The 12602-nt window shown below is 41.8% G+C and overlaps 1 protein-coding gene across 6 annotated transcripts in view; it reads right to left on the bottom strand.

Annotated features, from left to right (window-relative positions):
* The window catches only part of PIP5K1B (phosphatidylinositol-4-phosphate 5-kinase type 1 beta), a 257847-nt gene that overhangs the window by 103974 nt on the left and 141271 nt on the right, over positions 1 to 12602 (bottom strand). For all 6 annotated transcript variants that reach the window (XM_033924953.1, XM_033924911.1, XM_033924930.1 and 3 more), the window contains one exon: positions 5911 to 5979. In XM_033924953.1, coding sequence (XP_033780844.1) covers positions 5911 to 5960 — 50 coding nt within the window. In that variant the 5' untranslated portion in view covers positions 5961 to 5979. The remainder of the gene's footprint in view (positions 1 to 5910; positions 5980 to 12602) is intronic.

The following is a 12602-nucleotide window of genomic DNA, read 5'->3' as shown; positions in this document are numbered from 1 at the left end:
GTCTTTTCTTATAAAAATGTTGTGAATTGAATTTCAGAGTGATACTGCACAATTTTGTGTATGGTGAATATTTGACATTTGAATAGCCAAAGTCTCTGTAGTGCATCTGTAGTGCAGAGATATTTTTTCAAACCTTGTGTAACTGTAATAAACATTTCTGACCCCGGTTAACAACTTATATTACAGCGTTCTAAATTATTTTATTCCAGGTATTTCTTCATGAATTTCATGACCATTTCGGATCATAAGGTATTTACATATGTTAACAGTGTTCATCTTCTCTGTGCAATACTATTTTTTATGTATTTGCGGTTTTTTTTCTCTAACTGAAAAGAATGTGGCAGACCACTTGGCATTCTGCTTGAGAATGAAAAATGAAGGCTTTGCTGATGACACACCTGCAAGCAAAATTAAGCATGCACACATAATGTTTACGGATAAATCTCCTATAGAACTCTTTCCTTTCCCTGCCAGACAAAATAGAAGAATTCAAACCGTCAAGCCCCAAAATATCCCTCCCAAGTTTGGAATAAAAATCATGGCTACTGGTGGCCTATCACGCTATGGAAAGATAGATTTATTAATAGTTGAAAAGGACAAAACAGTCAATGGAGACTATTAAAGGGAAAAAAATACTACCAGGACATTGCTCATTAGAGGCTGCTTTGTGACATCATTACACTCTGTATGGAGTGTTAGTATCAGCATAGAACTGTGGTGTCCCGTGGTAGGTGGTAATGGTGAACCTTTGAAGAGCACACAAGCACGAGTACTCTCAAGTTTGCTTCCTCAAAATTTGATAGCAAGTGTGGACATAATGTGAGGGTTTTTGGGGGGAAAGTGGGATTCTAAGAAAGTAAAAGTTATTTTTTTAAGTACATGTGTTTTGCTTGCAGGAACCTGTCTGAATAAAAGTTTTGGGGTTCCCTGAAGCAATTATGTGAATCGTGGTCCTTAAAAAAGATACAAATTGGAGACAGCTTAAAATCTCAATACATATACTTTGGAAGGCAGGCAGGAGAGGGGACATATGATAGAGATGTTCAAATACCTATGTGGCATAAATACACAGGAGGCGAGTCTATTTCAGTTGAAAGGAAGCATGAGAAGGCATAGGATGAAGATAAAAAGGGACAGATTCAGGAGTAATTTAAGGAAATACTTCATGGAAAGTGTGGCGAATTTGTGGAATGGCCTCCCAGTGGTGGTGCTGGTGGAGCAAAGAAAGTATATGAATTCAAGAAAGCTTGGGACAGGTAAACAGGATCTCCAGGGGAAAGGGAGAGTAGATAGTATGGATGTGCAGAGTAGATCGGCCACATGGTCTTCAAGTGCCTTAACTTTTCTATGTTTCTATGTAACAAAACCCAGGTCCCTAGGTTTTGTTTTACACCAGGGAACTCAAAGTCCCTCTTTGAGGGCCGCAATCCAATTGGGTTTTCAGGATTTCCCCAATGAATATGCATTGAAAGCAGTGCATGCACATAGATCTCATGCATATTCATTGAGGAAATCCTGAAAACCCAACTGGATTGTGGCCCTCAAGGAGGGACTTTGAGACCCCTGTTGTACACAGTAGATAACAGCAGAAAAACATAAACATGATGGCAGATAAAGGCCAAATGGCCCATCTAGTCTGCCCATCCACAGTAACCATTATCTCTGTCTCTCTCCGAGAGATCCCACATGCCTATCCCAGGCCTTTTTGAATTCAGACACAGTCTCTGTCTCCACCACCTCTTCTGGGAGACTATTCCATGCATCTTTCTGTAAAAAAGTATTTCCTTAGATTACTCCTGAGCCTATTACCTCTTAATTTCATCCTATGCCCTCTCATTGCAGAGCTTCCTTTCAAATGCGAGACTCGACTCAGGCGCATTTACATTATGTAGGTATTTAAAAGACCCTCATGGTCCATCCAGTCTGCCCAACAAGGCAACCATAGCCCCACCCACCACTCCGCATAGGCCCAGGTCACCCATGTTTAAATAGTGGTTGTGAAGTCACCACCATGTCAACCATCTAGGCAGCCAAACATGACTAGGCACCTACCACATGGCCTTGGGGCACCTAAATGGAGGTACCCAGTTATAGAATTATCTCCCTGATATGCGTTTCCCACTACACTCGGACCAGGGAACTGCTCACCACCAGCCTCTTCCATCCATCAGTGATCTCGAAAACAGCTTGACAGCCATTATTACAATGCATTACAGAGCTTTTTATATTACACCATAGCCCTTATGAGTTCCAGGCTGATTACAATAAAGCAGATGACCGGAAACAAATCCAGTTTAACAAGCAATATTGGGGAAAAAAAAAACCCAAACAGTTAAAAATTTCTTAAATTTCTTAAATAAAACTTTTTAAAAGATTTCTAAAAACTAGCTAATTAGTTTCTGATCTAAAAGTGAGAGGAAATTTATTCCAAATAGTCGGAGCTTGATAACTAAAAGAAGCACTAAATTGACGGAATAGCTTAATTGATTTAGGCAATGGAAATTGTAAACAAAATTGGTTTTGTTGTTTATAACCCTTTATACCAATCATTAAGGACACTAAATCCAGCAAATAAGAAGGAGCTAGGCCATGGTAAAATATTAAAAAACATCTTTGAGTAAATTTAGCCATAAGTTTGATACTGGTCAAAGTTATACAGAGAACTGGCTTCACGAACCTGACTTCACAGAAGAGAACTACACCTCAGCATTTTTTATTGCTGAAGTCTCTATGATATTTTTCTAGATAACCTGTTTTGCACATATAGAAAACTACTGAGTGCAAATTATGATAGTGCACATTAAAAGGCACACACTAGTAATGAGCCTCACAGTCTCCCCAAAAACTATGAGGAAAATACTTTAAAAAACCCAACTATGTACTCTGATCATTTCCAATCAATACATGAATCTGGAATTTCTCTTTAAATCTACCTTTTGAATTTTAGTTCTTATGTGACTCAGCAGCACTTATTAATATGTTACTATAAAAATTTCAAGCCTGACTAATAACCTACAGATCCCCAGTCATATATGGAAAATGCATCTCACATGATTCAGATTTATGGAAGACTTCGTCTTGTGGGTTAACAGACTATACGTGACAAGTGGAAATGTTCCATAAGTCAATGTTCCCTTTTGTGTGAGCTCCAAATATGAAAATGTAAACACTGTGGACATTACTACATACAAATTATATAACTGATCATTTTACTGGTGCTAAAATGCAACAGGGTAGATGCATTCATAGTAACAAAGTAGATGACGGCAGATAAAGACCCAAATTATCCATCCAGTCTGCCCAACCTGATTCAATTTTAAATTTTTTTTATTTTTTGGTTCTTAGCTATTACTAGGCAAGAATCCAAAGCTCTACCCGATACTGTGCTTGGGTTCCAACTGCTGAAGTCTCCGTCAAAGCTCACTCCAGCCCATCTGCACCCTCCCAGTCCATCCTCCCCCAAACGGCCATATACAGACACAGGCCATGCAAGTCTGTCCAGTACTGGCCTTAGTTCTTCAATCTTTACTATTATTTTCTGAGTCTAGATCCTCTGTGTTCATCCCACGCTTCTTTGAACTCTGTCACCGATTTCCTCTCCACCACCTCTCTCGGGAGCACATTCCAGACATCCACCACCTTCTCCGTAAAATAGAATTTCCTTATATTGCTCTTGAATCTACCACTCCTCAATCTCAAATTATGTCCTCTGGTTTTATCATTTTCCTTTCTCTGGAAAAGATTTTGTTCTACGTTAATACCTTCCAAATATTTGAACGTCTGAATCATATCTCCCCTGTCCCTCCTTTCCTCTAGGGTATACATATTCAGGGCTTCCAGTCTCTCCTCATACGTCTTCTGGTGCAAGCATCCTATCATTTTTGTCGGCCTCCTCTGGACCGCTTCAAGTCTTCTTATGTCCTTCACCAGATACGGTCTCCAAAACTGAACACAATACTCCAAGTGGGGCCTCGCCAACAACCTGTACAAGGGCATCAACACCTTCTTCCATTCTTTATCTCTTTCACAAAAAAAGATCATGGCGTTCATATGACTACAAGCTCTCCTGTGCAACGGACTTCTAGAGTTTCTCACAAGCTGCCCAGGGGGATATAGCAGGAATTTTGACCTAATACACTTGAGTTAAAGATCATTTCTATACCCATTCAGTTATAGCACTGTAAAGAAAAATAAAAGTTTGGCATTTAGCAGCATTCAAAAGTAGATATTATCACACAAGGCCTTCTTATTATCTGATGGTGTGTATTTCATTGCTGTTGGGTTTCCAACGTTGGTAAAGATTGTACAGTAGAAACTGAAAGCCCTGATTCTATAAAACTGTGTTTCTCAACCCGGTCCTGGAGTACCCCCTTGCCAGTCAGGTTTTCAGGATATCCACAATGAATATGCATAAACTTGATTTGCATACACTTCCTCCATTATATGTAAATTTCTTTCATGCATAGTCACTGAGGATATCCTGAAAACCTGACTGGCAAGGGGGTGCTCCAGGACCGACTTGAGAAACACCGCTATACATTTAGGTGCCTAGATTGGCGCACACAGCCGATTTAGATGCCTAACTAAATGATTCAATTAGTCTTAATCGGCGCCGTTAATTGAAAATCACAATTAAGTAACAATTAAAAACAATGAATTAGATGATAGGTGGATAATTTGGTAGGCGCCTAAAATTTCTAGGTAGATGCCTAGACTGAAGTGCCTTCCAGAAAGTAGGCGTGGTTAGGGGCATATTGTGGGTGGATCTTGGGCATGTTTTGCATGTTGGCTCCTTAATTAGACTTAGGTGTCCGTATTTAGGCCAAGGAAACCTTGGCATAAATAGGGGGCACCTAAGGTTTTGATCCTAGTGCCTAATTCCAATTTGGGCACCGCTAGTCGTGATTCTATAAACTGCACCTAACTCAAGATCGACAGCCGCTATGTACTGCATTGCATGGTGCCTATGTTTTAGGTGCCGTTTATATAATCAGGGACATAATTTATGAAAAAAATATGTGCCATACTTAAGATTCAAATATTCAATTCTTTATACAGCAATATTTTCACTCTTAGGAGTAAAAATACATGCTATACCAATAATATCCCCCACAAGTTTCAAATATCCATCTCTATCTCTTTCACAGAACTTCAGCGACAAAACTCCAGGCTCAATCTTTTCATTTCTCTAAGCTTTATGTGTCCATTCGTCATTTACTTAGATTTATGCTTGTTTCTCATGTGCTGTTGTTTATCAAGGGGTCTCTTGTTCAACATGTTTCGCCCATCGCTTTTTTAAGAACTTCCCTATTGCTATTACAAGCGCTGCCGACATCCAGTCTCTTGAAAAAGCGATGGGCGAAACACGTTGAACAAGAGACCCATTGATAAATAACAGCACATAAGAAAAAAGCATAAATTTAGCAAATATTTTAAATATAATGAAATGTAACCAATGATGAATGGATGCATAAAGCATAGGGCAATGATAAGGTTGAGCCCGGAGTTATGTCGCTGAAGTTCTGTGGAAGAGATTGAGATAGATATTTGAAACTTGAGGGGGATATTATTGGTATAGTATACTTATATTCAAATCATTTCCTCACTGGGTGCTCTTGGCACAACATATAAGAAGCCTTCAACATATATACATGCTGCAAAAAAAGTTAAGCACATGCAATAATGCTGTGAGGAAAAATTTCAGTCACGAAGCCTACTTTTCACAAACAATTTTTGGAGAATGTAAAAGAGGCCTACACTGAGCACAGCTGAATAAGATGTTTCAACAGCACATGAAGCCTTTTTCAAAAACACAAAATATTTATCCATCATTTACTCACAGCAGGCAAGTGAAAAATTCTACTCTGATAGAAAAAAGCGGTGCTAATCATATAATTCATTTCTCCATACCTTTTTATATGTTTTCTCCCCATCCTGTTTTCCAGAACTATTATTTCCATTTTCAGCAGAGGAAGACATCTAGAGAGAGACAGAGAGAAGGAGTTGTTGGTGTAACCAGTTTTAAACTCCCCCCCCCCAAAAAAAAAAAAAAAAATGTCATCCACCTGAGCCCTCTCAATTTAGTTAGAGTTCCTACACAGAAAAGTTGGAGAAAATTCATTGCAACGTGCTCTTTTCTGACAGTAAACACAGTTTGGAAATGCCTTACAGATTGCAGGCATGCATGTATACCATTGTTCAAAATAGCAATTGGATCTTGCAAACACAATCCTGCAAATTTGTCTCCCCTATCCAGAGTTCCAGCCTTTACCTGTCTGCTATCACGTGCCAGAGCACAAATTCTACAGAGCTGCTGCAAATATTAAAATGTCACAAATCCCTGTAGCAGCATGAACCCCTCCTTCCCACAGTGCTGAAGTCCTAGAAAAGAAAGGATGGCTTTTTTTTTTTTTTTTTCAAGTTAATCTGGATGGTAATGCACTACAAGATGCCAAGAAATGTTCTATTTTCTCCTTCCTGGAATACAGAGCTGCAACTCCTCTACCTGTAGGCTTCTAAGGTTTTGTTAGAGAAATGAATGTTATATCGCGGTAAGAGTTATTTTTGGTTTGAAGAAATATGACCATCTAACTCTCTTTTATCGTCAACTGCATTGGTTGCCAGTTGAGGCATGTATTATTTTTAAGTTGGGTTGTGTCTATTATAAAAAGTCTTCTCAGGTCAATCTCCAGCTTATTTGATTAATTCATTTTCCTTTGCTACTCAAGAACATTCACGTAAAGCTCATGCTTTTTTTTTTTTGTTTTTCCATCGGTGAAAGGTTGTAAGTTCAAAAGATTTCATGAACGCATGCTTTCATATCAGGCTGCCAATTGAGACAAAGAATTCAAACAATTATCTTTTAAGTCTTTCTCAAACCATATATACTCGAATATAAACCGGGATTTTTGGGCCAAAAAATTGGGGTCCCAGTTTATATTCGGGTCAATGCCCCCTCCCAGAATTTTTTAAGGCTGCTGCCGCCACCGCAAGGCTCTGCCCCCCTTCCTCCTCCCTGCCCTATCATATCTCTGCTGATCCCTGGTGGAGGTGCAGTGGGTCATCTACCAATCTCTGGTGAAGGTGCAGCGGGCAGGAACAAGCTTTCTGAACTCCTGCCCCACTGCTAACTAGCTGCATGGATCCACTTTGTTCATCTCAGTGGCACAAGCAGCAGCGCAAATTCTCAATTTGAAGAAGCCAAATTGCGCTGCTGCTCGTGCCGCTGACATGAACAAAGTGGATCCGTGCAGCCGGTTAGCAGCGGAGCAGGAGTTCAGAAAGCTTGCTCTTGCCCATTGCACCTCCAACAAAGATCGGCAGACGACCCGATGCACCTCCATCAGGGATTGGCAGAGGTATGAAGATAGGGCAGGAAGGGGGGGGGAACAGAAGGCAGAGCCTGGGAGGGAGAATGCAGAGTCTGACAGGGGAAAGAAGGAAGGAAGGGTGTTGGGTGCAAAGCCTGACAGGGGAGGAAAGGAAGGGTGCATAACCCGACAGGGGAAGGAAGGAAGCAAGGGTGCTGGGTGCAGAGCCTGACAGGGGAGGGATGGAGGGAAGGGGGCTGCATGCAGAGCTTGGCAGGGAGGGTGCTGGGTGCAGTGCCTGACAGGGGAGGGATGGAGGAAAGGGTGCTGGGTGCAGTGCCTGACAGGGGAGGGATGGAGAGAAGGGTGCTGGGTGCAGAGCCTGACAGGGGAGGAGAGGAAAGGAAGGAGGCTGGGTGCAGAGTTTGGCAGGGAGGGTGCTGGATGCAGAGCCTGACAGGGAAGGACACTTGAATATTAAGCCACCTGACTTATATTCAAGTCAACCATTATTCCTCCTTTTGGGGGGGAAAGGGAGTCTCGACTTATATTCGAGTATATATGATATCTGGAATTTAGAAAACGTTTGAAAACTTACTTATTCTCTAGATTTTTGGGTAATTAAATTCCATGATGATCGCATGGTTGTAATTTGACGTAATCTTTTATAAACCGCATAGATCTGCCAGGTTATGCAGTCTAGAAGTTGATTTTTATGTTATGTTATAGTATGCCTCCTCTTTTTTGCTTAAGTGGCATAGCCTTGTCTTCCCAGTTGTGCCAATCAGCTGCATGTGCCCTCAGCTCTCCAGTGACTGCATCCTTCTATCCAAAACCAAAGATTCATCCTCCTGCCCACCTTTCACTAACCTCGACCAAAATTCAGGTGTGTTCTAACGTACCCCTATCCTCCTCCTCCACCTTTAACCAAACACTAGGCTCCTTTCCTCCTTAGCAGTTTCTCTGCTCATCTCCCCCTATGCTCAGGCCAAGAAACTGCTCACCACGCCCATCTGCATCCATCAGTGACCTCAAAAAGAGCTTGACAGCAACCTGCTGCACCTAAATCTCATTCATATTCCTAAATTGCATCACACCAGAGAACAGCACCACTAAAACAAGAGCTGCACATTTTTAAAACCAAAAATCGGGCATTTACTTTATGCCCCCAAATACCCATATGTACACATAACAAGATGTTAACAGCCTCATTTTAGATAGAAAGTAGAAATCAGAATTGATGCATCCAGGTTGGGATGTGTACAATTCTAGTAGCATTTTAGACCTTTTTCTAACATACATTCAGGAATGCCTATGTATCAGTGGCGTACCTAGAGGGGGCGGGGGGACCGTCCGCCCCGGGTGTACGCCCCAAGGGGGTGCACAGGAGAGAGCTGAACGGGGACGACGGGGGACCCGCGGGGTTAAATATAACTCGAGCCACGAGGCTCGTCTTCTGTTCCTACCTGCCCTCCCGCGCACACATAGCTGACCGGAAGTCTTCCCCGATGTCAGCGCAGACGTCGGAAGGAGGGGAGGGAATGAGGTCTGGAGGAGAAGAAGCATACAGGAGGCTGAAAGAAGGGAAGAAATATTGGATGCACTGTCAGAAGGATAAAATGCAACCAGAGACTGATGAAATTACCAAAGGTAGAAAAAATGATTTTATTTTCAATTTAGTGATTAAAATGTGTCCGTTTTGAGAATTTATATATGCTGTCTATATTTTGCACTAAGGCCCCCTTTTACTAAACTGCAATAGCGGTTTTTAGCGCAGGGAACCTATGAGCGTCAAGAACAGCGTGGGGCATTCAGCACAGCTCCCTGCGCTAAAAACCACTATCGCGGTTTATAAAAAGGGAGGGGGTATATTTGTCTATTTTTGCATAGTTGTTACTGAGGTGACATTGCATAAAGTCATCTGCCTTGACATTTAACATTTTCTCTGCATACATTTAACATTTTCTCTGCATACAGTGTTCTTTGTATTTTTAAAATTTTATTGTTGGTAGATCATTTTGACTTGGCCACAAAGGTAAGGGGGAAGGGGAGCTGCTGAAAGACATCTAGTAATCCTTGCAGGCTTGACTGTGCAGGGAATTATTTTTGTAAAATCATGTTTTGTTATGTGACTGGCATTATTTAGACTTTAATTTCTATGAATGAATAGAATGAAAATGATATAAAATTACTTGCTTGTTTTTATGTGTGTGCGCTGAAGGAAAGTGGAGAGAGAGTGGGCTGAGGACGCTGAAGGGAAATGGGGAAGAGAGAGTGGGGAGAAGATGCTGATTTATAAACTGACAATTGTACAGAATATTGTTTCTTTTTATACTTTAATATAATAAGTTCAATATAAAACAATTCAAGGCTTGTGTGGATGGAATCAGGTGGTTTGCAGGGATGGGGACCGAGTTTATGGGGATTAGTTCAATAAAATGGTATTTTTTTATTTCTCATTATTTGTTTTATTTTTATTTGTTAATTTGTAAAGTGGTGATTGTTATGTATCAGTTTTTTCAAATTTACATCTACTGTCTTTATATTTTGCACTGAGTTAGAGGACATGTGTTACTGTTTTTGTGGTGTTGCATTGTATCCAGGGCCTGGTTTCTTGGCGGTTCAGTTTAACTTTAGTCTACATATTTCTATTTTTAGTTTGTGATTATTCCATATTGGGCGAGGGTGTATCTCTGTTCTGTGCGTATGAAAAGAACATAGTTTTCAGTTGGCATTGACTGTAGGATCAATTGACTGTGCGGAATCTGGCTTGTTTAGTTTTGCAATGTATGTGTTGGTGTTCTATTGCTCACTGCAGTGTTTAAGATGCTGCCTTTTCCTAGGTACACTCTTGTGCGATATATGGATTGTTACTAAAAATCATATTTTTCATTTAGATGGGGGGGTTCATAGTCAAAAGCGCGCGACGACAAAGGCGCGCTGACAACCCAGCGCAGACAACTGAGCGCAAGGCAGAAGCGCGCAGATGAAAACAGTATTTTAAGGGGCTCTGATGGGGGGTGTTGGTGGGGAACCCCCCCACACTTTATTTAATAGAGATTGTGTCGGCATTGTGGGAGGTTTGGGGGGTTGTAACACCCCTCATTTACTGGAAACTTAACTTTTTCCCTCTTTTTTAGGGAAAAAGTGAAGTTTTTAGTATAATGTGGGGGGTTACAACCCCCCACATTGCCGGCGCGAACTCTGTTAAGTAAAGTGGGGAGTTCCCCCCCACATCCCCCGTCGGAGCCCTTTAAAATACTGTTTTTCTTTGGCGCGCTTCCACCTTGCACTCAGTTGTCTGCGCTGGGTTGTCGTCGCGCCTTTGTCGTCGTGCGCTTTTGACCTGTCACTGGGGGGGGGGGTCAAAAAATGATGGGCCCCGGGTGTCACATATGCCTGGTACGCCACTGCTATGTATGTGCGATTGCATGTGCTGGCAAGTACACAGGGGGATTTTTTCCCCATGTTCCAAGTTTATTCTATACTTATTATACAGTCTATCAACTTGTGCCTAGATGGTTTACAATGCTAAAAATTTTTAAAGAAAGTTTAAAAATGAATAAATAAATACATGTTCAATAGATAAGACAGAAAAGTACAGAAACAAGAGGATCAAGGGTTAGGCAAGAGTAAAATACATCGAGATAAAAAAAGGTGGTAAGAGGGTAAGGAGAAAACAAAGGAGGGGGTTACCAGACATTCGGATTTACCCAGACATGTCCTCTTTTCAGAGGACTGTACAGGCGTCCAAGACAGCTTTTCAAAACTTTGTCGTTGAGATTAGGACCACTTCTGGAGGGCATCTGTACATGCGTGGAAGTGACGAGGTGAAGTCACATGTATGCGCACATACATGTGATGTCACCGCATCGCATCTGAGCATGCGCAGATGCCCTCTAGACGCGGCCCCGAATACACGAGGCGGAACGAGGCAGGGCTGGGGCAGAACGGGGCCGGGTTCGGGGGCCTGAGGCAGGACTACGCATCCTCTTTTTTTTTCAAGGCAAAATCTGGTAACCCTATATCTATATACATATAAACATGGGGGAAAATCAACAGAGAAACCTCAGCAACTTGCACATGTAAGTGCCAAGATACACATATGTTGCAAAATACATATGCTGCACGTGGCTATGTCTGCCAGACCAAGCTTACACATTTAACTGCTACTAATTAGCTACAGAGGCCACAAATATAATTTAATTTTAAATTTGAAGGGGAAAATAAATAATGGCAGACTGAGAAGGATATCTACCTTAACCTCTCCTTTAAAGGGCTGGACTAAATCAGTAATTTTGAAAACCTTCATGTGGGAAAGAATAGGTGTAAATTTGGTCCCACCCAAGGCTCACCCATATTACTTCAAATCATGCCCCCTTGCACTCTGCACATAATGCAGATACTGTATACAAGTGTAAATACTGGCTTTCTAAACTTGGGTTTTGAATGTGCAGCAAAGCTATAGTTCTGCTTTTTGGGATCCCACAGTGACCTTAATAGCTTAGTTCTTCCTCTTAATTTCTAGACTCCACAGTCTCAAACACCTGCCCAGGTCTCAGAATCCCCACACTAGTACACACTAGAACTCATCACAACAAAAAACACAGAGGAAGAAACCACTCCTCCTTAAAGCCTGTCCCTCCAGCCAACCTACCCAACCTCACCTCTGTCTCTCTCACCCCGGTCCCCACACTCTACTGTAACGCCAGATCAGTCCGCAACAAGACCCAAATAATAAAAGACCTACTCGATGACTCTGATCCGGGTTTCGTGTGCATCACAGAATCAAGGATCGGAAAAGACGATACTTTCACACAAAACGAACTCTGCCCCCCTGGCTACCATGGCCTCTTCTCACCCAGAATCAACCGGAAAGGAGGAGGCCTGGCTCTGCTTTACAAATCATTCTTCAATGTTCAGCTCCTTGAAAAGGGCAGCCATACCTCTCTAGAATTCTTACTAGCTTCAGTTAAAGATGAACTCCAACCCCACCCACTAGGCATCTTGCTTCTCTACCGCCCTCCTATCCCCTGGAATAAATCCTCTGAACTTGTCCTAGAGACTATAACAAGAGTCTTCCTAAAATTCCAGAGACTACTGATCATAGGAGATATTAACCTCCACCTTGACGATAACACCAGCATGGACACAACTGAATTCAAAGACTTCCTCACCTCCCTTGGCTTCACCACTCCTCCACCCACACCTACCCATGATAAAGGACATAAACTAGACATCATCAGCTTCCTCGACCTGACTGAGCACAAAACTTCTGCCGAAGAGACCCGC

Source organism: Geotrypetes seraphini, chromosome 1, assembly GCF_902459505.1.
Source record: "Geotrypetes seraphini chromosome 1, aGeoSer1.1, whole genome shotgun sequence".
Lineage (NCBI taxonomy): Eukaryota > Metazoa > Chordata > Amphibia > Gymnophiona > Dermophiidae > Geotrypetes > Geotrypetes seraphini.
Note: the sequence above shows the minus strand (reverse complement) of the source record. Positions and strands in the feature narration are given on the sequence as shown.